The sequence below is a fragment of the Cynocephalus volans genome, chromosome 14 (assembly GCF_027409185.1).
Source record: "Cynocephalus volans isolate mCynVol1 chromosome 14, mCynVol1.pri, whole genome shotgun sequence".
NCBI lineage: Eukaryota > Metazoa > Chordata > Mammalia > Dermoptera > Cynocephalidae > Cynocephalus > Cynocephalus volans.
In genome coordinates, this window is record NC_084473.1 from 67,837,403 (window position 1) to 67,863,793 (window position 26,391).

General features: G+C 49.0%; 1 protein-coding gene and 1 pseudogene across 7 annotated transcripts in view; one reads left to right on the forward strand and one right to left on the reverse strand.

Annotated features, from left to right (window-relative positions):
* DYSF (dysferlin) overlaps positions 1–26,391 on the forward strand; it is a 221,544-nt gene that overhangs the window by 47,072 nt on the left and 148,081 nt on the right. For 4 of the 7 annotated variants that reach the window (XM_063077912.1, XM_063077914.1, XM_063077911.1 and 1 more), the window contains exons 4-11: positions 6,418–6,523; positions 13,327–13,441; positions 15,158–15,369; positions 16,931–17,059; positions 17,492–17,554; positions 18,254–18,304; positions 20,447–20,477; positions 21,046–21,161. In XM_063077912.1, the coding sequence (XP_062933982.1) occupies positions 6,418–6,523; positions 13,327–13,441; positions 15,158–15,369; positions 16,931–17,059; positions 17,492–17,554; positions 18,254–18,304; positions 20,447–20,477; positions 21,046–21,161 (823 nt within the window). Of the gene's footprint in view, positions 1–6,417; positions 6,524–13,326; positions 13,442–14,711; positions 14,805–15,157; positions 15,370–16,930; positions 17,060–17,491; positions 17,555–18,253; positions 18,305–20,446; positions 20,478–21,045; positions 21,162–26,391 lie in introns of all 7 variants that reach the window. The other 3 variants (XM_063077909.1, XM_063077907.1, XM_063077908.1) reach the window with 1 other exon arrangement.
* LOC134363426 (transcription initiation factor TFIID subunit 12-like) lies at positions 4,312–4,863 on the reverse strand (annotated as a pseudogene).

Genomic DNA, 26,391 nt, shown 5'->3' on the forward strand with positions numbered 1-26,391 from the left:
ATGCCTTTCCAAGTCCCAGTTTCCTCGCCTGTGAGATGGACTAAATTAATAACAGTATCTACCCCATAGGACTAGTGTCCATTTAAACGAGGTAGTGTAGACTATGTTTTGTTGAATGTGCTAAATAAGTATTTGTTGAATTAATAAATTCTAAGAAATTTTGAAGTTTTTATGTTTTCTTTTTAAATTTAATTTTTGAGTCAGTTAAAAACTTTAAGGAATTAGAAAAACAAATTATATTTAAAAATGCAGTGAAAATCCTTCCTGTCATCTCTGTCGCCATCTGCTCAGTTCTTACTCTTCCCCCATAGGTAACCACGGTTCATAGTTTCTATGTGTCATTCCAGAGTCCTTACGTTATTGCTTAATCACCAGTATAGATTCTGACTGTCCCCTTGTTTATGCAATGGGTAGCATATCAAGCACACTCTTTTGCACTTTGTTTTTTCACTTAATGTATCTTGAAGACTTTCCATGTAAGTGCATGGTGCGCTTCCCCATTACTTTCATAGCTGTATAGTATTTCTTTTTATGAAGGTACTGTACTTTCTTACATGAACATTGGGGTTGCCCTTGTGTTTTGTTCTTACAAATAATGATGGAATAAGGCCCAATGTTTTAAAATAAATTTGTTTATATTTCTTCATGTTTCATTAAAATGAACTTACTTGGCCACCTTAATTCCCACCTTCCCATCTACTTCTTGAGGCCGAGATTTGCAGGCCAGCACCCCATACCTCTTCTCCCTTCTCTGATAGGGCAGTAGTGCGCAGACCCTTATTGGTAGGCAAGGACCACTCGAGACAAAATTATTGATGCTCAAATCACACAGTTTATTGATCACACATATCACACGCACAAAACTTTTACTTTTAATTACTATATATCCTAGCCTACTTCTAACTTAAACTAAATGACCCCTTAAGGGTACACTGCACACAGCTCCTATTTTTTATCCTGTTAGGAACAGATCAGGGATCTTACGTCTCCAGTGCGAGGTCCTTTCCTGACTCACCTCCACAAGGAAATGGATGCATCTGATGGCGTGTAATTGATGATCCTTGAGAATGTGGCTTGAGAGCGGCATACACCCAGTTCCCTTCTCAGTGTGGCAGAGGCAGCACTCAAGGTCCCTTACCCTTACAAGCTAAAGGCCCTGTGGGTTTCAACAAGACTGGCTTCCACCTCTGTGTGAGAGTAGTCCACACCAAGAAGTGTCAATTCCAGTCTGTTTCTGTCCACTGGATAAAGGGTCCGAGCAGCTGGCCAGCAACATCCCACAGCTGACAGATGCCTGTTTATACTTTGTTTGAGGTCTGACCTGGGCTGATTATCTCCTTGTCGTGGCCTCGCAGATGCTCTTTCTAGGACCAGATGGTGACATCTCAAAAGGGTGAAAACTGGGAGGGTGTGTTGTTATCTCATCACGTGAGCGGTGTCCCGCTTTGCCTTCCAGGTCTATTATGTCATTAGTAATGTAAGTCCCTTGACCAAAGTTCCTCCATATTCTCTAGCTAACTAAACCTATTTCTGCTATAAAACAAACACAAACTAGTAATAATATCACACAATTTGTACTCCCAACAAGTAGCACTATTGGATGATGAATTTGAGAAATAGTTGTTTTCATGGAGGAAAAATGTGTGCCCTGTGAACACATAAGCTGCTTTGGCTTCTCCCTCCCTCCCCAACACCAGTTCCTGACTTCTCTTTCTGTTTATCGGATGGCAGCAGCTCTTTCAGCCCCCACGCTTCTCCTGCCCCCACATTCCACTAGCTCCAGAATACAGCAGAGCCAAGAGAGATGACCGGGTCTGGGGAGGCTGGGAGGGCCTTGGAATTCTTCTAACAGCAGGCTGCTGGGGGGTGGAGCCAGGGCCCTGGGGTTTCCTTCAGACCTGCCAAGCTCTGCACACACTCAGAGCTGGCTCTGGGCCCGCAGGCCCCTCCTTGCCTTATTTGACCCCTATTGAATCCTGTCTGCCACCTGCCAGGCCACAGGTTGGTGCCCACTGAGCGAGCAGCATCCCTGCCACGCAGAAGAACCTGGCCCTGGAGCCTGCGCCTCTGTCCTCATCTCCAGATGGGTGGGTCTCCTCAAAAGTCTAGGCCTTCCTGGTCTGAGGCCCCCTGAATAAAGCCACTGTCTCCTCTATCCTCCGTGAAATGAATGGATGAATGAAGAGTGGCCTTCAGGGTGTCCTGCCATCAAGCCTCAGACCCTTCCGACGGCTCCAGGGAGTCCCTCCTCCGCTCCCGCCCCTCCTCCCCAGCCATGCTTCCCCTTGGGCTCTGGGAGAGGCGGCCTGCTGCGCTCCCCAGCCCTTCTTCCCGGAGGAGTGGGGGCTGTGAAGCCACCCGGCTCCGGCTCCCGGGGGGGGGGGGGGGGGGGGGACTGGCCCCAGGGCGTATGGCAGGGGTGGGGAAGTGCACTTCGTGGCCCAGAAAGAGGTTGCGGGGGAAAATAACAAGCAGTCAGTCCAGGCCGCTGTCCCTCCGCAGCGGCAGCGACAGCCGGTGGCTTCCGAGCTGGCAGGGGCGGGGCGGCGCTTCCTCCCGCATTTCCTCCCATTGTTCCCGCCTCACTTCCGGGAATTCTCCCCTCTGGCTGCCAGGGCCGGGCTGCCGGCGGGAGGAGGGGCCTGGTTTGCTCTGCGCCCTCCGGCCTGGCTGCTGCTCTGCTCTGCTCCAGGCTTGAGGGCCCCAGGCTGGAGCCCCAGCAGATCTGGTGGATCAGGCCTGCTGTCTGTTCCTTCCGCTTCCCCGCTACCCAGCCCTGCCTCCTGGTCCCCAAGGCTAGAAGCCTCAGTGACTCAGGAGATTGCCCAGAGAATCTGAAGACCCGAGTCCTAGGGCTGGCCCCGCCATCTACTTGTTTGAACAAGTCACTCTGCTCTGCTGCTCCAGGTTTCCCGTGATGGACAGGGTGACTATGATCTCTGATGTCGCATGGACTCATGATCCTCCACACCTACTCTGGTCTTTTTCTCATTGCCTGAGTGATACTGGAACAAGTGACTCCCCCACGCAGGCCCCTGGGATAGACACAGCAGGAGACCTGCTTAGAAAGCTATGGCACAAAGCCTGCTCCATGCTGCGAAGGAAGAGAACACAAAACAACCCATGTTCTAGAAAGTGTGACGTGAGGGGTCTCAGAACCCTGAAATGAATACCGTTACCGGGGACTAGAGTCCCGTTTGCCTTGGTTTTTCCCCCCAAGTCAATGAACAATCAGAAACCTGAGTCAAAAGCAAAGCAAAGCTTTCATGAGCACAGAAGAGGACACACCAAGGGAGAAGTGGGCCAATTTCCTGAGCAGAGAATGGCCCTTACACATAAGTTTAGGGGGTTTTAGTTTTACTAGTTTTGCGCATGCGTTAGTTTACTTGATTGACAGGCCAGGGTTATATAACCTTTCTCCTACTGCGCATGTCCTTACCCAAAATTCAGTCTGTTACAATACTATGTATTTATGGATTGTATATTTATAAGCACCTAATGAGCATTAGCATGTTTAAAGGTCACCTAAGGTCTCAGGTTGCCCCTTCTGTGCCTGTTCTTATACCTGGAAAGTCCCGAGCTGGCTTTTTCTTTATCAAGTTGCCCACAAAAAAGGTGGATTCTGGTTGACGTTTTCGCTAAGTTACCCAAAGGGGACAGACCTGGGTGTCATAGTGGAGATGTTTAATTTTCCATTTCTGTCTACCTGCTGGTGACTAACTTCCTCGCAAATACCGGTGAACATCTCTCCCCTTTTAGCCCTTTGTTTTCAAGAAAGAAAGATTGATCTTGAGCACATATCACATTTATTGTCTTGCTAGCAAGGGAACCTGCAAGGTGACTGAGAGTGGAATCATACAATATTTGTCTTTTTGTGACTGGCTTTTTCATGTAGGATAGAATCTCCAAGGTTAAACCATGTCGTAGCATGTATCAGAACTTTCTTCCTTTTTTTTTTTTTTTCTGGAAAAGCAAATGGAAGTCATGTTTATATAAACACTGACATTACAAAGTACAGGGAAGAGGGGAAGGAAGAAGGAAACAAAACCCTCTACTAACCCTGCTAGTACTTTCTCACTCAACAAGACCATAATGCTTTGTCCCATATTCAATCACTTATATAGTAAACCACAAATAAAATCTTCTTTGGAAGATACATTGCTCCTGTTTGAGATGGCAGGGACAAGGGACTGGAAGTTCGGGTAGGAGGCTTTATTCTTTTGGCAGAGCCTCTCAGTCATTATAGATATTACTGCACTATTAATAAAAAATACATGCTTCTCTGTAAAGCCTTTAAAAAAACTACAAGGATGAGATGGCTGAGGTCTCAGCTTAAGTATCACCAAATAAATTTTTGTCCATCCCCTGACCTTTCCATGTGTTATTTCTTGGTTGTCTTCTAGACCAATGCCATTCTCTGTTTGTGAGCTTCTGTGGTGCGAGCTTTTTTGTAGCGTCAGATTTCTTCGGAGCCAAATCCTGGCGCTGTAGATGTAGCTGGACATCTTTCACCTCCAGGGTGCTAGGCTTGCGATGCTGAGCAAGCTGGCAAGCCACTGTCACCACATTCTTGATAAAATCATCAGCAATCTGCAGCAGCATCTCCTCCACATCTTCATCCAACTGCTCATTAGGATCCACTTCTTTTTCTAAGTCCTGTAACTTCTTCTTGGTCAATACCTGATTGTTTTCAGGGCTAAGATGACCTCCTGTCCCAGGAGTGCCAGGTATCTTTACTACTGTAGTGCTATTGGCCATGGAGCCTTGTGGAGGGGTACTGGCTGGTTCAGGTTTTACGGATGAGAAATTAGAGAGGTTGATTAGTGCGGAGTGGCCGAACTGGTTCATAATCTGCTGAGCTTTGGACTTCAGCTCACAGAGTTTATCGAGATCCTGTTTCTTTTTGGAGCTATGAGGACCAAGGCCAATCAAAGGCAGCAGTGTCTATCTCCCCATGATATGCGGACACTCAGACCTTTCTTCGTTTTTAAGGCAGAACAACATTCCACTGTATGTGTGCACCACATTTCATTCATCCGGGATGGACACTGGAGCAGCTTCCTCCACTTGGCTGTTGTAAATATGCTGTTGTGAGCACAGGTGTGCAAATATCTGATTGAGTTCCTGCTTTCAATTCTTTTGGGTATATACCCAGAAGTGGAATTGGTAGAGCATATAGTAATTCTGTGTTTAATTTTGTGATGAACTGCCATACTGTTTTCCACAGTGTCTGTGTCTTTTCCCATTCCCACCAGCGGTGTACAAGGGTTCCAGTTTCTCCACATCCTGGCCAACACTTTTTATTTTTGTGTGTGTGTCTGTTTATAATAGCCATCTTAATGGATGTAAGGTGGTATTTCATTGTGAGTAAATGGTTTTAAAAATTGGCTAATTAGGCAAAGATTACAATTTTATTTCATAAAAACTCATAATCAAATCAGTTGTTGCAGAAACTAGAAAAAAGACGGTCCCAGATAACAAGTGTGCTGTTTACTCATCAGGAAAAAAAATTAAGAAGCAAATGATAATAGTACAACTGTGGCTATACATTGGACTAACAAGGCCCCGTGCCCTGACAGTAACGTGCTGTGGGATCTGTTCCCAGGGAAATATGCAGAAGTCAGTTGCAGAAACCAAGGGACAGGTTCTGGCTGGCACAGGCCACTCGTGCCCCAGGCTTCCTGACTCCACTGCAGAGGTGCAGAATACGCGGTGTACCTGTTTCTGAGCTTAGGGAATGCAGCCTTTTCCCTCAGCTCTTTTTGAAGGGCTCCTCACTGGTCATCGTGCTGTGACCTACTCTTTCCTAGGAGCCCAGTCAGAACGCAGTCTTAGCTGTGTGTGGTGTGGGTCATGATGGGCTCTCTGTGGACTGGGGCTTGTCTTCCTGGCCCCAATGTTCTTTTCTCCCTGTGCCTGAAGACAGAAAGGTTTCTTTATGTTTTATTTATAATCGCTGCTGGCCAAGTCCTGGGACACCAGTACAGACGGCCTGTGTAGACGTGGGTTGTGGGTACTGCTGAGGCTAGGGAGCTGTGTGGGTGTGCTGGTGGAAGAACTACTCCTGCCTTCAGCAGATGCTGACCTGTGGACTGTCGAAGTCTTACTGAGAAGTCAGCCCTTACATCTGACAGGGACAATGGCTGGGCCTCTGGGGGGTGCAGAAAGGGGTCATGGTTGGCCTTGGGAAGAGGAGGTGTCTCTTATCCCTCTCTTATGCCCAGGTGTTTCCCCAGGGGCCAGGGATGGGCATGGTTGTGACTGGGGTTGGGGTGCAGGGGGAGCTCTGGAGGTCCTGGGTGGCTGGTGGTCCAGGCAGATCAGTATAGTCTGTGCAGTGGTGGTGGGGAGGGGTCTGTGGGATAAGAGCTGAGGAGTTAGGCTGGTTTTTGACATTCAACTTCTCTCTCCACTCAGGTTCCTGGGGGAAGCCAAGATCCCACTCCGGGAGGTCCTGGCCACCCCCAGTCTGTCTGCCAGCTTCAATGCCCCCCTGCTGGACACCAAGAAGCAGCCCACAGGGGTAAGTTCCATCGTCCTCTGCATTAGGTCACTTTCTAGTTTGAGGCCATGCCTGTTGCTCTCTCCCTGGGTCTTGACTACCTGACCCTAGAGGTGTGTCCAAGGAACCAGACCTGGCCCTCCCTGCCCAGAGCTGGCGGTGCCTGGAGGGGCACTGGCCTGGGAGAGATGGGGCTCCCTCCTCGACCCCTGGCCCACCTGCAGGGCTCAGGTCAGCCTTGCCTCCCCCCAGCTTGGCCTGCCCCTGGGTCTTTCTTGCCCATCTGGGCACCTCCTGTCCCAAGCTTCCCAGTCAGCCTTGGCTATACCCTCTGCGCCCCCCCCACCCCTGCCTGGACCTCCCTCCCACACTGCTCATCCCCCTTCTCCAGATTCAGAATATCTGAGTCATCTGGGTCACAGATCACAAGGGAAGGGAGACAGACAGCCCTCTCCCCTGCCTACTAGGACTTGTCAGACCCCCTTCTTTTTCCTCCATTGTCCTGCCCGCCCCTCCCCCAGCCTTCCCAGTGCTCTCCCAGTACAAGCAGACAATACCCAGCCCTCTCTCTGGCCTCCTGTTATTCCTGTTATTTTTAGCGAGCTAAATATACCCTGCAGGGTTCTTTCTTCCTGGTCAGGAGAATTCCTGACCTTCCTTCTGGGGTCAGCCCAGCCTCCCAGGATGCATCAGGGAACTATCTTTTTTTTTTTGACTGGGATTTGAACTTTTGACTTTGGTGTTACAATGCTACACTCTAATCACCAGAAAACTATTTATTGGTTTGGAAATACTTCCTCCCAGTGGGGCCTGGGGGATTCTTGGCTCTGAGTTCTGTCAGACGGGGGACTGCATCGCCCCGTGGGATGTGTTTGTGTGTGTGTGAGGGTGGGGCCCTTGACTGGCCTAGTGAGTCAGGAAGTGGCCAGTCTGGGCAGAGCTCTGAGTGGAACTGCAGTGGGCACTGAGACCTAGAGAAAGAGAGAAACTGGTGCCATGTCCAAGTGGGTACATGAACCAGGGCACATCTCCTAAACTCTCTGGGTGGAAGGGACTTGAATGGATTCCTGGTTCACCAGATGCCCAGTCTACCACCTGCCCGATGCTGGAATTTTCTCACAGCATCCTAGGCTAGTGATGGCTGGGTTGCTTCCTTGATGGGGAGATGCCACTACTGAGGAGAATCCATTCCTTTCTCAGTCAGTGCTCGCTGGTAGAACATTCTGGTTCAGTGCAGTATTTATTCACTGAGCCTGTCTCCGTCACCTCCTGAATCCCCTCTTGCCTCCCTTTGGAGCTCTCCAGTCTCCTAAAACTCTTTGTAGTCAAGGAGGACCCCAAGAACTTCTGGAACTATCCCTTCAAGTGATCCTGGGGGTCCTACCCAACCCTAAAGGCACAGAGAACTAATGAAATTATAGGCATCCAGGCAGCAGGTGCTGAGAGGCGCCGGGAGTAGAGGGATCTGCTTGGTGCTTTTGTGTCGCATCTCAGGGATGGGCTGCCTACTTTGCTGTGTAGTAGGCCCCAAAGCCTCCAACCAGGGTTTCTCACTTCCATGCTGAGACATCACCATCTCTCCACCCCAGCCCTGTATGCGCCCATGACACTGGGTTTCCTGCACCTGCTCCCCTTCAAGCTCCAAGGCCTATCCAGCCCCCAAGACAGAGCTTTCCATACCTGGTCCCTGTCCATGGGCTGAGCCAGGCTGGTGGCCCTCCTCTGTCTTTCTCACCTCTCCTCCTGGTGCTTCTTGTTCTCAAACTCTGTCCAGATCTCATGCTCACCAACTGGGGAGCCTGCTGCTTTCTCTTCCCTGGCTGTCTACAGAGCTTGACAATCTTTCACCAACCATGTCTCCAAGAAGGGCGCGTGAGAGCCAGGAGGTGGTGGGTGGGAGGGGAGGGCTGGACCCTGGTTGGTTGCATCCTTCAAGTGGTGCAAAGATTCTGCCAACCCACTGTGTGTCAGCTCAGGGCCACGTCCTGCACTCTGCCGGCTTCTGGAGGTTGTGAGGGAGAAGCCTGACACGGGCAGCACCAGGCCTGGCCTGTCCCCTCGCACAGTGTGTGTTAGGGGAGGTAGGCACAGGCTGGCCTGGGGCTTGGTCTTGATGAGCTCAGTGTTGGGCGACTGTGGCCCAGGGGCAAGCAACAGGGCTGAGCATGGTCAGATGGGGGAAGGACCCGAAGCCAGGAGGAGGGTGGGGGCCTGGAAGGGTCTGATGAGGCCGTTCCCTGCCTTTGCCTTTGGTTTCCTGAGCTCTCTTAGCCTGGGGGCCAGCCAGAAGCCTCCAGGGTTCTGCTGATGTTGACTGTGGACCCCAAGATAGCAGACAGGGTGCCGTGGGCACCCTGCTCCAGGGCAGCGTGGTTTGGTGGACATGTGATTGACTGATAATGCGCTCGTGGCAGGATAACCACGCAGTGTTGCTGGGGCTGGAAACCTGAGGAACTAACTGGGCTCTCAGCTAGAGTACCTTGATGTGGAAGGCCTTGAAGACGGTTCCGCTGGGGTCTTTAGGCCAACGTCATGTAGTCTGGGAGTGTACAGGGCTCACATACATCCCGCAGGAAGAAAATCTCAACTCTGGTTGCTTGGAGAAGGTGACAGGAGCTGAGTTATGATGTCACAGCAAGGGTGGGAGCACTTGGCCCTGGGTGGTGTCCACAGACATGCTCCCTCCCCCTTTAGATCCTCAGTAGAGCTAGAGGTCTCCATTATTAACCATGCCTGTTCCTGAAGCAGTGGTCCTTGGAGCCCGCCCCTTGGTGGCGAGATCTGTTCTAGAGCCTGGGCTTTAGAGCCTCTGCAGCTGCCAGGGATGTCCCAGTGGCTCCTGGATGGGCTGTGTAAAAGGTGGACCTGGCTCTGTGCTGGAAGTCTCCTTCAAGTGCCCAGAGACACCCAGATGTTGCCAATACTCCAGGAGGTTGGCATGGAATGACAGCGTAGAAGTACCTGAGACTTAGGAAACCCCAGGAAGGGATGCTGGGATGGTCTTTGGGTTCTAGGGCTTGCTGCTCGTTCCTGCGTCTTGTAGAGCGCTGCTCCCAAGCCCCTGTGCTGAGGTGCTGGCACCAGGCCATGGTGTGGAGCAGTTACACTTCTGCGACTCTGCCTCTGCACAGAGATGGTGTACCAGACCCCCCAAGTTCTGTGGAGGGAGTGGATAGGCAGCGCAAGCACCTAGAAATAGAAAGGGGTGCTCTTCAAGGACATATGCTCCTAGGTTCACAGTCCCAAGGGCAGCCAAAGTGTGACCCCTTTAATATTTTGCTTACGTCTTCCCACCTCACTGGAGTCCACTCAGACCACCTGATTTAACACTGCAAACTGCAAGCCCTCCTGCTCCCCTGATCCTTCTTGCCCTGGTTTACTTTTCTAACATACTCTATAGGTGACATATTTATTTCATTTATTATTTGCTGTCTGCTAAGATTTAAGCTCCACTGGGATGGGAGCCTTTGTTTTATTCAAGAAAGCATCCCCAGTATCTTGAACAACGTTTGGCTCCTAGCAGGTGCTTGATATATATATTTGTGAAGGGAATGAATAAATGAATTAATGAATGAATGGGTCAGGCCAGACATGTCAGGCAGGGTCCCCACTTCCTATCTTTCAGGTGCAGGCCCAACTCAGGCCGAGCCAAGTGAACACCCGCACAGGACTGGCCTCATGGGACAGGGGCCCATGCTCAGAAGGGCCGGTGCTTGGTTTAATTCTCTACTGTTGCCACCTGAAATTCATAACAATTGTTTTTTCCTAATTTTTCATGAGAGGCTCCATATTTTCATTTGCCTTGGGCCTGCAGATCATGTGCTGGTCCTGATCCCGTATTCATACTACTCCTGGAGGGCGGGAATGAGCATGAGTGGGTGAAGGGCTTTATCTGTTGAGTGAGATTCCTGTTGCTAAAGCAGAAGCAGGATTTCTCAGGTTTTTAAAAACATTTTATTTTGAAATAATTTAAGATTTTGAGAAAAGTTGCCAAGAGTAGTACAAAGACTGTTTTGTCCCAAACCATTTGATATTAAGTTGCCAACCTCCTGGCCCACCATCCTAAACTTTAATTTGTATTTACCCAGTTAACGACTTTCTTCTATACAATGTACTTCAAATGTTCACGGAAAGATTCATATTATATTTCAATTCTATTTTTCCAGGAACTTTTTGAAGTACTCTCTGTATAACCACAACACAACCTTCAACATGAGGAAACTAACATTGATACAAAAATTTCATCCAATCCACAGGACCCCCCCACTTCAAGGTTCATCAGTTTTTTTCAACAGTGTCCTTTATAGCAAAAGGATACAATTAAGGATCATGTGCTGTTTTTAGTTGTTTTGTCTCCTCAGTGTCCTTCCATCTGGGATAATTCCTCAGTCTTTCTTTGACTTTTATAACCTTGTAGTCTTGACACTTTTGGAAACACAGGCCAGTTATTTTGTAGACTGTCCCTCAACTTGGGTTTGTCTCATGTTTACTCGTATTAGATTTGAGTATGCATCTTTGGTGAGAATGTAACACAAGGGACTCATTCTAGAATGTGACTCTAGTTCTACCCTATCAGGTGGTACAGTTTTGATTTGTTTCATTACTGCATTGTTAACCTTGACCATTTGACTACACTGGCATTTACTGGGTTTCCCCACTAATCATTCATCCACTCCCTTTCTAATAAGTAAGAATTTTACGGGGAGGTACTTTGTAATTCTGAAAATATCATATTCCTCATCCAACCTTTACCCATGAGTTTTAACATCCATTTGTTATTTTTTGTTTGAATTAATTCAATAATTTGATGGTTGTTAAATGGCAATATTTAAAATCGATTATCATTTTTTTGCATTAATCAGTTGTCCGTCCACTGTAAGGAAAAGCTTTCTCTTCTACTTATTTACTTACCTATTTCAATATGGATTCATCTATTTCTATTTCATTCAATAGTTTAATCTGGTACTATTGCTATTTATTTTCATGTTTAAATTGTCCCAGATTTGGCCAGCGGGAGCCCCTGAAAGCTGGCTTCTGTATCCTTTTGACATGTTTTTATCATTCATTGAGCATTTCCTTCCTTTCTAGCACAAAAAGATGGCCCAGGCTCATCTTGTACTTTTCCTACCCTAGCCCTGGAATTAGTTATTTCTCCAAAGAGTCCAACCCGCCTTTTGATTTAGTGGAGGAAAGCCCCAGGACGGTTGTTAAAAATGCAGATGCCCAGGTCCACCCCAGACCTACTGAATTGGCATCTCCAGAAGCTGGGCGTGGCATCTGGGTGAGACCAGGGAGACTGTGCTTTACTGTTCCCTGGTTTGCAGGCACTGAGTGTGCTCAAGTGGCGACACCTGGTGGTGGTTTAGGAACCTGCAGGGTGATGACCATGCTTTGCATCTGGCACTTTCAGTTTCAGTTACAGTTGCCTCCTTCCTGGTCTCTTGGGATGCTGAACTGGTTCCTGCCTCTTTCCTCAGTGTTCTGAGCTGCCCCTTCCTACCCATCCTGCCCTTCCTTAGCCTGGCTGCCCCTCCCAGGCCCCAGTCATGAGGGTTCAAGCCTGAGAGCTGGATACATGGGGGGGCCTTAGGCCCCTTCAGTCTGGGGACAGGGTTTGCTCCGAGAGTCTTTCAGTAGAGATGCTCAGTGAACTATGCCAGAGCCACTCAGAATGAGATTATGCATCACTAAAAATTATGTTTATGAAGGGTTTGTCAAGACCTGGGGAAATGCTTATAGCTAACATTAAGCAAGAGAGAAGCATTTTATATACAGCAGAGATGTACACTGTTTAAAAAGATTGGAGAGAATTATATAAAAATGTTGAGTGGGGTAATTATTGACAGTTTGTTTTCTTTTGCATTATTTTTCTTCTTTAAGGTTTTTGTACCTTCCAAACTGTCTTAAATAGAGCACTTATTACTTTGATTAATGATTAGCTGCCCCAGGAGGCTCGCTGGACCTGTGGCTCCAGGGAAGGGTTCAGCCAGTCAGTCCCCTGCTGGTCAAGGAGCTGCAAGGCTGGAGAGCCTACAAAGTTGTACCTTTTCCTGGGGTTCAGGTGTTCCTTTGAACAATGCAGATCTCAGGGTTGGGAGCATGGACAGGAACAATGCAGGTTGGGGTGGGCTGGGAGCACTGACAACCTTCCCTTTTCCATGTGAATGGTGTGACCAGTCACTCTCCTCTCTTGGCTGGTCGAAGCCAGAGCAGCTGAGGATGTGATAGGGGGTAGGGGTGCTTCTAGAGGGGGAGAGGGATTAGAAAGGCTAGTGGCACCCCAAGACCCTCTCAGTGCTAACTGTGACCTGAAGCAGAGCAAAGCAAAGCTGAGTTGTCTATGGAGAAGCAGGGGAGGGCCCTTGGCTGAGCAGAGTGGCCAAGGGGACTTTTTCCTGAAGACAGACCAAGACTGAGAGTTAAAAAATCTTGCAGGAGAGGTGAGGCTGGATCCCTAATTTGTTTGTGGACGCTTACTACATGTTCTATCAACTAATTTAAACCTCATTTGATTCTATGAAGGAGGTGCTGTTGATATTACTACCTCCAATTTATGGATGAGGAAACTGAGGCACAGGGAGGTTCCAGATCTTGCCCAAGGTCACACAACTCCTGAGCAGTGGAAGCTGACACCAGATTCTGTCTCTTAACCACCTCACTATGCTGATGGATCCCTGGGGGTGGCTTTCCACAGCCTCCTGCTAACCTGACCCTTGTCAAAACGTATTTCCTGATGGAGGGATGCAGGAAACAGGAAGGATGTTGGAGGGCAGTGGTGTGAGGCCAGTGCACTAACCTGCTGCCCACTCCCTCATCTCTTCCAGGCTTCGCTGGTCCTGCAGGTGTCCTACACGCCTCTCCCTGGAGCTGTGCCCCTGTTCCCACCCCCCACTCCTCTGGAGCCTTCCCCAACTCTGCCTGACCTGGATGTGGTGGCTGGTGAGGAGCCCACCCTCGGCCTGGCAGGGCCCCTGGCAAGAAGGCTAGCAGTGGCACCTGAGCTTGGGGGTTGGGGGCTGCAGTGAGGCTTCGTGGCCTTTGCTGCCTTCCCCAGGTTGGGGGCTGCCCATGCCTGGAAAAGAGAAGATGCGGATGGGTGGGGGTCCTGAGAGCTGCCTTGTGCCATGAGGAGAAAAGGGGAGGGAGGCACGATCCCTTGGGTACTGCTGGGAGTGGTGTGAGGTGGGGGTGCTCTGCACTGAGCAGTTCTGAGATGGATGTACTGGGATGGGGTCTGTCCCAGGTGATACCTGAGGCCTTGCCCACTCCCCGGAACTGAAAGCTTCCCCACCCTGGCACTCAGCAGTCCTTTAGTAATGGTGTGACAAAAGAGCTATTTTTTCCTTGGGAGAGCCCTGAGCTGAAGTTAGGGGACATGAGTTACAGTCTTGCCTTTGACACTGAGTAGCTGTGTGCCTTTGGGCCAGTCACTCTCCCTTTCCACACCTACAGATCACCATTTCTGAAATGAGCAGACCGAATTAGCTAAATCCTGCCTCAACTCACCTCACTTGTCCCTGCTGGGCTCGTCAAATGAGGATCCAGCCCAGGGCGGCTGGCTTGCCAGTGGTGGGCCTGGGCATGGAAGCTGGTGGCCTCCGTAGGGTCCAACCTGCTGGGGCGGGGAGGCAGCCACACAGATGGGCCAGTGTGGACTTGCCCACACAAAAGATCCTTGAGTTTCTGTCACAGTGAAGGGAGCTAGAAGCAAATACAACCTTAAAGCCCATGCAGCCCCTGTCTTAGGAGTGCCCTGAGCCTGTCCTGGAGGCCAGTCCTTGCAGGGCTCTGCAGTGAGGGCGGCAGAGAGGGCCATCATCTTGGGGCTCAGCTTAGAGATGGGAGATCAGTCTGGACTGGGGTAACCCGGGAAATCCTGAGCTGGACTAGAGCTGGAATAGGCTCAGGGGAGGAAGACGGGGCATTCCTGGTGACAGAGGGTGGGGAGGGGGAGGGCCCCAGATACTCTGGGACCACACTGAGGTGGGTCTGACAGAGTTAGCTTTGGCTGGTCAGGGGAGGCTCCCAGTCCTGCCTGGAAGGTGGTGAGAAGGGACAGTCCCCCCCAGACATGGCGGCTGTTTCTGGGCTTTGTGCCAGGCTGGGGTGGGTGGAGAAGGCAGGGGCAGGGTTGGGGTGCAGCAGGTTGTCTTCCCTCACCCCAACTCCCTCCCACCCCTCCTGGGGCTGTGCCCTGCCCATGTGCCAGGCGGGGGACAGAGCCGGGCCGAGACTTGGTCCCTGCTTAGTGACAGCACCGTGGACACGAGATACTCTGGGAAGAAGTGGCCGGCCCCCATGGGTGAGACGCGGGCCAGGGCTGTCCCCATCTCAGATCCTACTGCCTGTAACCATCTCACATGTGCCATGCTCAGCTCACCGAAGTGCGGCAAGGTGGCCAGAAGGCTCATCCCGCAGGACTTGGTGGGTGGGGAGGGCTAGGGCCATTCTCTTGCCTTCCTGTTGACTAACTGGACTGACTGCCTTCAAGTTTCAGCTGCTGGAAGCTCCTCTTCTTTCTACCTCATCCATTCTGGCTTGCCGATGGGGAGGGGAGCGAAGGGAACAGGGGAGGTGGGTGGTTGGTATTAGTGCCCCTGCCCTTTGCATCCCCAGATGAAGGAACCAGCCCTCATCGGCACCCTCTCCTCCCAGACACAGGAGGAGAGCAGGACACCGAGGACCAGGGGCTCACGGGAGATGAGGCAGAGCCATTCCTGGATCAGAGCGGTGCTCTAGACCCGGGGGCTCCCACCAGCCCCAGGAAGTCACCTTCTCATCCTCCCCCTTACCACCCTGGAAACAAGAGAAAGAGACGCACGCCCACGCCCAAAAAGCTGCTGTCGGACAAACCGCAGGACTTCCAGGTGACGGGTGGGCTCTCCCTGACCCCAGTCTCCTCCTTTAGCCCTTCAGCAGCTGTGGTGCTGGCACCGGCCTGGTCTGTCCAGCCTCAAGGGCAGATGTGCCTGGGATCCTAAGGGTCCTCCTGGGCAGGTTTCCTCGGGCCCTGGGCAGGTGCTGAACAAGTCACTGTAGAGTTTCAGCCTATCCTTGCATTTCTTTTGTGTTTCACTAACCAGGGATTGTCTAGCTAGCTGGCTTCTTGCTACTGAAAGGGCGATCTGCGTCCAGCAGAATCAGCATCACCGGGTCCTTGTTAGAAACGCAGAATCTCTGGCCCCACCCAGACCTGCTAAAGCAGAATCTGCATTTTAACAAGATCCCTAAATCTAAGAAGCTTTGTCTAGCATCTTGTTTCTCCCTCTGTTCATGCCTCTACCTATAGGTATATATTTTTCTGAAAGTCATGTGGAATTTGAATTTGTTCAATCTTCATGGAATAAAAACTATTCACAGTAAACCTTTGATACGATCTTATCCAAAAATCTGTCTCATTTTACTTGCCTTTTAATTTTGATCCTTTGTCTATTTTTTCTTTTTTACAGAATTTTCCATTTTGATGTCACATTTAGTGATAGTTTACTCTTCAGAACTACTTTTTAAGTTGAAAATAGGAAACTTAAGTCTCTTTGTTAAGCACAACAAATCATAAAAATATATTTCAATTCTAAATCACGGTAATTCAAGGAAAAGTTCTAGCTATAATTGCTATGTTTGCCCTGAGAAACAAAATTCTAGCTCCCATATTATTATTCAAAACATGTTCTTATGCTTTTTTTCTCTTTACAAAAGGAATATACGTTTATTGTAGAAAATTTGGAAAATACAGCAAAATGAAGAGAATAAAAATCACTCATCCAGTCTCCCATTGGTGTTTATAATGCAGTATATCATTCCGTAGTATGCTACTTTTAAAAAAGAAATTGGTCAATAAATAACAGTTGATTAGAAAGTAGAACCAGTAAACATCTTATTTTTCCATGAAAATTGTTTTAATATTTTAAAATTTTATGTTTTAAAAAATATTTTACCTAATATTTGGAAGCACATATATTGTTGAAATCATCATTTATTTAAAGTTCAATGGTGAAAATTCTTAATTTATTTCTGAGAATGTGAGAAAGCATTGCATCTTATAATATAAAGAAGGGAGACTCTTTACTTCTCTGTGTAAGTCCAACCGCTGAGGGAATTGTCAGTAAAGCATGTTCAAGCCACTTGAAAATGTATCAGGGGGGCTTGTGCCAAGGGCTGAGTGAGCTTGAAGACCGGTAGCTTTCTTGTGGGGCATGGCAGCTCTTGTGTGGAATTATGGAATTTTATAGATGCAAGGGACCTTGGAGGGAAAATATAATTGTTCTTATAATGCTCTTCCCAGTTCTTTTTTGATGCTCTTCCCAAGAAGCCAGCAGTGAGATGTCCCTGAGATTTGTGACTTCTGGGGCAGATGGTGGGTGGTCCCTTCCTTCCTGCCTGCCTAGTCTTTCCACCTTTCTCTTCCTCATGTCCCCTCCTGGCTTTCAGATCAGGGTCCAGGTGATCGAGGGGCGCCAGCTGCCGGGGGTGAACATCAAGCCTGTGGTTAAGGTCACCGCTGCTGGGCAGACCAAGCGGACGCGGATTCACAAGGGAAACAGCCCACTCTTCAGTGAGGTGCGAGGCACTGGGCATTGGAGCTAGCACCTCGGTGGGCCCTCCTAACTGGGAGCCCAAAGCAGACACCTGGTGATTCATCCAAGAATCCAAGAGCTCTTAGATATGGCGCTGACTTTGGGCTGAGAGATGTGCCAGGTTCTGAGTATTTGGAGAAAGCGCTCTGGCCATTATTTCTGCCTTGGGCTCCTGCTCGTCATCCTGTAGGGCCAACCAGCCACCCATCTCTGAGATGACAACCTGTGAGGTCAGGGGTGGAACACCTGAGAACTTGTCCAATACCCAGAGCTCAACACTAGGCTGAGCTTGGTGTACATTCTCTGTGTGGACTAAACTCCCAGGCCTGAAGGCTGGTGGGCGGTGGCCGACCCTCTCCTCAGCCTGAGGGTTCAGCAGGCCCTGATTTGTCTCCCTTTTGCTCTGGACCAACAGACTCTTTTCTTCAACGTGTTTGACTCTCCCATGGAGCTGTTTGATGAGCCCATCTTCATCACGGTATGTCTCAGCAATCAAAGTACTCTCTGGGGGGGCCGTGTGTACATGCATATACGTCAGTGTGCACGTGTATATGTGTGCGTGTCATTACACGTGTGTATATGTGTGTCAGTGTGTATGTGAGTGTGAATGTGTGTGTGTGTGTGTGTGAGAGAGGCAAAGCCTAGCACACGGATGAGGTACAGCAATGCAGTCAATCTCTGCTGGTCACAGAAATGCTATGGCAGCTCACCTGAGAGGCTCGGCATCCCCAGTGCCTCAGGCCAGGGTCCTTAAGCCACGTCTCAGTGGACATTTTAGTTTTCATCTTATTGGTCCATACTTCTGGATAAGATGTTCTTTCTCTGGGCCCCATCTCCCCCCCCTCCCTCTGAAAGGCAGTGTAGTCTAATGGTTAGAAGTGTGTGCTCTGCAGCTAGGTTGTCTGGATTCCAGTCCTGGCCATGCCATTCAGGGGCTGTGTAATTCTGTACAAGTCTTGTCGTCTGTTTGTGGCTCTATTTCTTCGTCTGTAAAACAGGGATAATGATAGTGCCTGTGCACCGGGTTCTTGGAAGGTTCAACATTGCTTACAATGATCTCTGGAATAGTGTCAGGTGTTGGCTGCTATTATTTGAGAGGGAAGAGCTGTTGAATTGGACCTTGTCTGGGTCACACTTTCACTTGTAAATGTAAGTTTTAAATAATGTTTCTCTCCAGGTGGTAGACTCCCGGTCCCTCAGGACAGATGCTCTCATTGGGGAGTTCCAGGTAATTGATTATTTTCTGTGAAAGCGGTCAGTTCTCCCGTCTTCTGGTCAGTGCAGGCTGTGTGGGTTGTATGCACAGGCTGGCATTCCAGAGTTTCTGTGTGTCTTGGTCTGTGTTGGGAAAATATACTTTCAAAAAAAACCTCCCAACCCCCGACAAAATCTCTCAACCCAGAAAACATCTCCACAAAGGCAATAGAGAAATAAAACAATTTTCTTATTGAATAGGCGTTAAACCCGACTGTGATGCGCATCACAGGCAATCCACTAAGAGATTTTAAAGACAGAAAGAAATCTCACCTTTTAATATAGCCAGTGGGTACACTCCATTCCATACATGTTTTCAAGATAAAAATAACGAGTCCTCCAGTAAGAGGACTTGATAGTGCCACTGGTCACACACAGTTTATCCTAAATTCACCTGGTCATTGGGTGACCATTTATGTTAGTTAATTTACTTTATCTGAAGGAAAAAACAAAAATAGAAGCCATATCTTCATAGCAGGAGGCAGTTTTACAAGTTGGAGCAAGGTGCCACGGAAGTTAGGCTTCGGCCTTCCTTCAGAGACTGGGTGACAGTGGTGGCACCACTCCTGATGTTTACATTTCAAAGAGATGGCTCCCAGGTCCTTGAGAAAGACATTCCTATATCCTGAAGCTGACAAAAGGCTTAGTTTCTAAAAACAGACATTTCAAAGCCTTACATTTACAAGTTTTCTAAGGTAAATGTTGTGACAAAAAGAGAGGGGAGGGAAATCTCTGACTTTATTTCCAACAGGGGGAATCAAGCCCCTTATTTATTTATTTTTTATTTTTTTGACCGGTAAGGGGATTGCAACCCTCGGCACGGTGTGGTCCGCACCACACTCAGCCAGTGAGCACATTGGCCATCCCTATATAGGATCCGAACCCGCAGCCTCGAGAGTGCTACCAGCTCTGCACTCTCACGAGTGAGCCACAGGGCCGGCCTCAAGCCTCTTATTTTTAATTTGTGTTTGTCCCTGCATCTGGGAAGGCAGAGTGGGATTTGCCTGTACACATTCCTCCTCCTAGTTCTGGTCATCTTAGTCCAGCGAGATTCCCCACCCCTGCTCTCTGCTGTGACCTGACCCTCCTGACCTCACCTGGGAGTGGGGTTCAGACGGGGACCTCCAGGGAATGGACGGGTGGTGGAGGTAGGGGGGCCTGCCCACTGCCTGCTGTTTGCCCCAAACAGTCCAGAAGTGAATGGTTTACTTTGGAGAACCAAGACCTGACTGTACAATTCAGCTCATAGGATGGATTTAACAAATTACATAAAGTAAGGGTAACTAGAAATTACGTAAAATAAAGGAGTCCTGAATGGTGTTTTAATGTAATTCTTATTGATTTTCTCATTTTAGGATCTTAAAGCATTTATCAAAAGGAAAGAAAGAGTACAGGCTATTTTAACCTGCCTCTTCTAATCCAAATAAATAACGCCCCTTTTCTCCGTGAAGTAGTCACAAGATAAAAAACTATGTTTGTTTTCCTGGAGAAAGATTTTTTATAAAAGGAATGGATTTGAGCCTGAGTCATTCTGTAACGCACAAAATCTTAGATATGTTTTGAGTCTTTAATCTTTGCATTCTTGTCCTGAGAACCCAAGGGTTAAATTCAAAAAATTATTTCTGTTTCTAATGATGAAAATAATCTACTATTTTTTTTTTAAAAAAGGCAGGCTTTATTTTTTAAAGCAATTTTAGGTTCACAGCAAAATTGAGTGAAAAGTACAGATTTCCTGTATATCCCCTGTCCTGTCCTTGCAGCCTCCCCTGCTATGAACATCCCAATATTCTATGATTTTTTAGTAGAAAATTATAAAATACAGAAAAGAATGGAAAATGAAATAAAAATCACACAAATCTACCACTCAGAGATAGCATAGTTACTATATTGTCATGTTTCCTTTCTTCTTTCTTTTCTGTGCATGAGCATACTTTGTCAAACTGGGATCAAAATGTATTCCACTTTCTTTCCACGTAGTATCAAATGATGAATGTTTTCCTGTGTCTCCAACTGTTTTTCAAAAACACGATTTTTAATGGAATCATATAATGCACCATGCTTTATTTAGCACTTCAGTGGCAAGCGTGTGATTTGTGTTTCCTCTCTTGGATTTCAGATCGACGTGGGCACCATTTACAGAGAGCCCCGTGAGTTCTCACCACTTTGGCCATATCCTTGAATTTTGGTTCGAGAGGCTGCTTGGGGACAACCACTTGGGACACTCCCTGGGGGTTTTAGAGTTTAGGGGCGGGATTTGATCTTGGAAGAGAAGGCAGGTATTCATCCTCCAAATGAAGCAGGTCTTCAGAAAGATCAGACCCCCCACTGTGTCTCAGCCCATTCAGGGATGATAAATCGGGAAGGCCCCAGCAAGAGTTGCTGGAGACTGGGGCCACCTTAGACAGGGATGGGTCATTTGAGTAACAAGTCCAGGATTTCTCCTTACTGAAGTTTCTGCTCTGGTCTTGTCACTTCCTGAGGGCAAGGAAAATGGCCGTGGGTTTGGTTTTGGAAGCCTCTTATGGGGTTTCCGTTGATATTTCTGACCCACATGAACACTCAAAGTATGTTTTGATTCTAGAATTTGAGTCCTGCCCCCAAGTCCCAGTGGATGAGTCCTTGATCCCACTGTGTGGCCCACACTGGGCTGCTGGATGTGGTTGCAGACTTGAGTCTTTCCGTTCTGGGGTCACCAGTGGATATTGTCTCTTTTAGGGCATGCCTATCTCAGGAAGTGGCTGCTGCTCTCGGACCCTGATGATTTCTCTGCTGGGGCCAGAGGCTACCTGAAAGCAAGCCTTTGTGTGCTGGGGCCCGGAGACGAAGCTCCTGTGAGTCCATTTGCCTGGTCCTCCTCACAGCGCCTTCACGTGGTAGTGGAGGTGCCAAGCAAAAATAAAAAAACGTAATTTTTTTCTGATTTACAAGAATACATGGTAATAATGAGAAATGTAGAACACGTGGAAAAGTATAAATGAAAAATGGATCACTCATAATTCCACCACTCGGAGAGAGCCATTGTTAATATTTTATTGCATGTCCTCCCAGAAGGATATACATGAGTATTTTTCTTTTTGCAAAAGTGAGATCATTCTATATATGTTATATTGCAACCTGAATTTTATTGCCTAAGAATATATCATGATCATCTTTGCATGTCAGTCAGTAAAGTTGGCAATGGTGAGAATGGGGTAAGTGTTTAGAGATGGGCGGTATCAGCATCTTTGCATGTTTGAAAAGAGGAGAAAAGTTTGGAGTCGTGGGAGAGGAATGAGGGTGAATTAGATTGAAATCAAGGATTTCTGAGCAGACACAAGATCGCCCACTCTAGGTTGGAGACTTTGTCTGTAGTGGAGTCACCTGCCTCATAATACTCAGTGGCCAAGAAGTGGAAGAGAGGCAGGTGGGTGGGGAGGTGTCGGGCATGGTCAAGCCTGGAGTGGTGAAGGTGGGGGTGAGGGAGCCAGGGCAACCTGAGCATGGTGCTGGGCTGTGCAGAGAGGGCACAGGGGGACAGGGGCCAGAGCCAATGAAGAGGACAAAGAATAGGGATGGGCTAGGAAATGCACATTTATTGAGCACCTGTTGTGTGCCAGGCTCTGTGTTGGTTGCCTCACTCTTCATGAGTGGGGGGTTGGTAAGTTGGGTATACTGGAAGCTGTCTCTAGAGAAGGGGTTTCAGATGTCATGGTTTTGCTAAAGGACTGGTTTTGAGTGGCCGGAGGTTTGAGGTGGCAGCTAAAGGGGAGGGGATATTAGTTGTTGGAGGACAAGGAGTGTTGGGGAATGGGTCATCCCTATGGATGTTGACATAGATACTGATATTTTGTGAGAGAACTGACAGTCAAATAGGCAACTTGTGAAGCAAGTGCTGAAATCACCAAGGAATAGTGAGCAGGTGCCCTGGGTGTGGAGGATAGTAGCAGTGAGAACCAGAGAGGATGGGACCTGTGCATGGTGTGGGCCTCCAGAGAGGGGAGATGGTGGAGTGATGGTGACAGCACGGGGCAGCTGGCGGGAGCGAGGATGCAGGAGGGCAAGTGCATCTCCAGGGAGAGCGTGTGGGGAGCCGGAGTGGTCCAGGGACAGCCGAGTGGCTTCCTGGAGGTAGAGGACAAGTTCCTTGAGGGGGTTAAGGCTGCGGGGCTGTTGGCTGATGACAAGAGCTCAGGAAGCCACAGTGAAAGGGTTAGGAGAGTGAGAACCCAGTGCTGTGCAGGGGGCAGATGGAGCTCAGGCTCGGGTGGACAGTCCCCACCCGTGTGCATCTGTCCCTGCTCTCTCATCCCAGAAAGTCCAGCCCTGCCCCTCTATAGCACATCTCTCCAGACGCTTAGCCTTCTTGTTTCTTCTATATGGCATCTCTAAGTCTATTCTCTTTTCCTAAAACACTCTTTCTTCCTCTTCCCACTAATTGCAGCCTTGTTTTTCCCTGATGAAGCCACTTCTCTTGAGGCCGGCTCAGCGGGAAGCCCCTGTTTTCTGCCCCACTCCTTCCCCTGGCCTCCGGATGGGAGGAGTCTCCATCTTTTGGTTTCTCATACAGTTTTCAGGGCACTGCAGCCCTTCCCTCCTCCTTTGAAGTCTGCTTCGCTCTTCTGGTCCTCTGGGCTGTTACCTGGCCCTTGTGCAGGCAGAGCCAGTCCAGGGGGTTCTTGCTTACAGATCCCCAGTTTCCCTCGCCCCCGGCTTTCACTGTTGCTGAGTTGTGACACATCCCCACCCACGAGCCATCAACATCTGACCTTATTCCTGAGCTCGGGAAACAGCTCTCTCCTCCACCAGTCTCTTTCTGCTGCTTTCCCTCCCTCATCCTTGGTGACTGGCAGCTCTTCCTTGCTGAGATTACAGCACCCTGATGCCTCTTGGTTTTCCCAGCCCACCAGTTCCCTCCTGGGTTCCCAGCCTGGACTTCCTCTATGATCACAATCCTCTCCATGTGCTTACTATCCCTGGGGTCCTCTGCCACACCTTGTGTGTCCCATCACCCTCACCATGTCTCCTTAATCAGTTTGGGTGGCAGAGTCCCCGGGAGGTGCTGGCTAGACCAATGCAGGTTTCTATTTTCCAACTCAGTTGGGCCCTTGGTGGTGCCAGCCTCTTTTAGTTGAGGGTAGTTTACTCCTTATCCCATTTTCCATGGTGGCTGTTTCCAAACTCTCCTATCTCTCCTAAGCTCTAATCTCAGCTTCCCGTAGAGAGGCAGAGTGGTTTCCCCTGGCCCTCAGCTCCTCTCCCGTCTTCACTGTCTTCCCTCCCTTCCTCCACCCTGCACCCCTCCCCCATCCTGCTACCTCCTTTGCTATTACCATGAGCGGGAGTCTTCCACCACCTCCTTCAGCCTTCTCTCCCCTGCCTCCTGCTCTTTGGTCTCACTAGGCTCAAGAGCCCTCATCCTAGGACACCCCTCCCTTGGCCCACTTCCCCCGCCACTACTCTTCAAGCTGCCATCCCCTCTTTCTCCTTCCTTCCAGTTATCAGCACCTCCATGAGAGTACTCTACAGCCCCTTTCCTCCGCTGCTTTCCCAGCTGCTCATTCCTTCTCGTCTTCAGTATGTTTCCCACCACCTCCCTGAAATCACTTGCTTAAGGGTCATCCATGGCCAAATCCTAGGAGCTCTCTTCCAATTCGTTTGCTCCTTTGCTCCACAGCGTTGGATTCCGGAACCCGTATCACATTTGAAACGATCTCCTCCCTTAGCATTCGTGGCTCGCCTGATTCTCCCCTCTCCCTCTTTTTAATGGAGTCTTCAAATTCAGTGGCTCAGCTAAACTCTTCCTCCTGCCCCTTTGCTGTGTCCTTGACCCTCACTATCGAGGAGCCCATCTCTTTATCATACCACTTGAGCCTTGTCAATTGCTCATCTCCAGCCTGGCTCTTCTGAGCTCTGGACACTCAATTCCTCTTACCTTGTAGCAAAGCCACATTAACAGATCCCTTAGGCCCCTCTAACGTAACATAGGAAAACCCAGTATCATTCTCTGCCCACTCCCCACACCTGTCCCCCATCCTGCATTAAGTAACATCTTAGGAAATGACAGCATTATCTACTTAGTCCCCCAAGCCAGAGTTTCATTCTTTATCCCTCAGTCCCACATCTGTCCATTCCTATGGGAGCAGTTGGCCAGTCTTGGCACAGCAACCTCAGCACATGCTTCTCCTGTTTCCCATTCCAAGACCAGAGTTTGAGGTCAGGCTCCCATCGTCTCTCACCTGGTCCTCTATGTAAATTAAGATGTAGGTTCAGTTGGTGTAAGAAGGATGCCTCAAATCATAGACATTAAGGAAGATAGAGTTTATTTCTCTCTCTCATAAATGCCTGGGTAAGCAGTCCAGAATTGGCACGGTGCTCCTGCAGTGATCAGAGACCTCGGCTCCTGGTCTTTGCTCCACCATCTTCGTCATGCAGCTTCCATCTCATGGCCCAGGACGGTTGCTCCAGTTCCCATCATCATATCTGTATCCCAGCCAGTGGAATGGGAGAAAAGGACAATGGAGGCCACATCTCTTCCTTCAAAGGCATGACCCATTGTATACACATTTATGCTCAAGTCTCATTGATCAGAACTTAGTCACATGGCCTGGGAAATAACATCCATCCTACGGACAACCTGCCCAGCTAAAAATTGCAAGTTCATTAAAGGAAACAGAAGAGAATGGATGTGGGGGGACAACTAGCAGTTTCTGCTGCTTCCTCCTAAGTGTCCTCTGAGCTACCTCTTATGCCTCCCCAGCTATCCCCACTCTACCACCAAAGTCATCTTTAAACTCAAGTAGTGTCATGTGATTCTCCATAAAAAAGTTCAGTGATTTCCCCCTTGCTTTTAGGATAAAGTTCAGAATCCTTAGCATGACATTTAAGGTCCTTGACAATTTGGCCTCAGTCAAAATTCCCAGTCTGACTTCCCATTGTGTATCTCCGTGGACCCTGCGCTGTGGCTGCACCAGACGGTGTGACCCTTGCCAGAATGCTCTTCCATCCTTCTGCCTGCCTTTTCACCTGCTGGAATGACTTCTCTCTCTTTGCCTACCAAACACCAATTTGTTCTTCAAGACCCAGTTCAGATGGTGCTTCCTCCATGAAGCCTGCCATGTCCTCCAGGGAAATTTATTGGTCTTTTCTTGAGACCACCACCCAGTTCTTTGTTAGTCTAGTTAGTTTATGTGTCTGTCTCCATCATTGAGGTTCAGTTCCTTGTTGATGGGGACAATATAGCAAATATGATCTCTTTCACCCCCTCTCACGTTTGGTACACAGTAGGTGCTCACTCAATCAGTGCTGTTGTCCAGGGGAATGGACACATGTATGAATGCCTGAAAGCAGAGGAGATGATCATTTTTTTTCTCACGTGAGCTGAAGAGAATAAACACAGAACTAATTCCTCATGGGCACTTGTGCCATGTGAGGCACTCTGGGATGGAGCACTTTGCTACCAGGAATCTGAAGCAGATTTCTACATGTCAAGTGTGGACTGAGTGAGAAGTGTGGCAAGGCTAGGCCAGGCAGCTTTCCAGGGAGTAGGCTACTGGGCATTGTCTGACCTCACCACTTTCCTGTCCCACGTGCCCGAGTGCAGCCACTGGGATCTTCTGCCTGTTTCTCCAACTGCCAAGTTCCCCTCGTGCCGGGACCTCTGCGTGAGTTGCCTGCTCTGCCTGGATGCCCTGCACTTGGAGCTTATAGTCCAGGTGTCAAGCTGGGAGGCCTTTCTGACCACCAGCACTGCCCCCTCCCTCTAGATAGTTACAAACACCCTGCTCATGTTCTCTGGCATGTGGGTTCTGCCTCCAGCCTATGCTAAGCCTTATCTTTTTTATCTGGAAAGGGGAGTATTCTAGGGCCTTGCACCCAGAGTGTAATATGTGGACCAACAGCAGGGATATCACGTGGGCTTGTTGAAATGCAGTGTCATGGTCCCCCTCCCCAGTCCTGCTGAACTGGACCTGCATTTTAATTGGAATGCAGGGCAATGGTCTAGACCACACCGTTGCCACCTCTGTTGCCAGTGGAATCACCTGGGAAGCTTTCAAAACCATGGCTGCATGGGTTCTCTCTCCC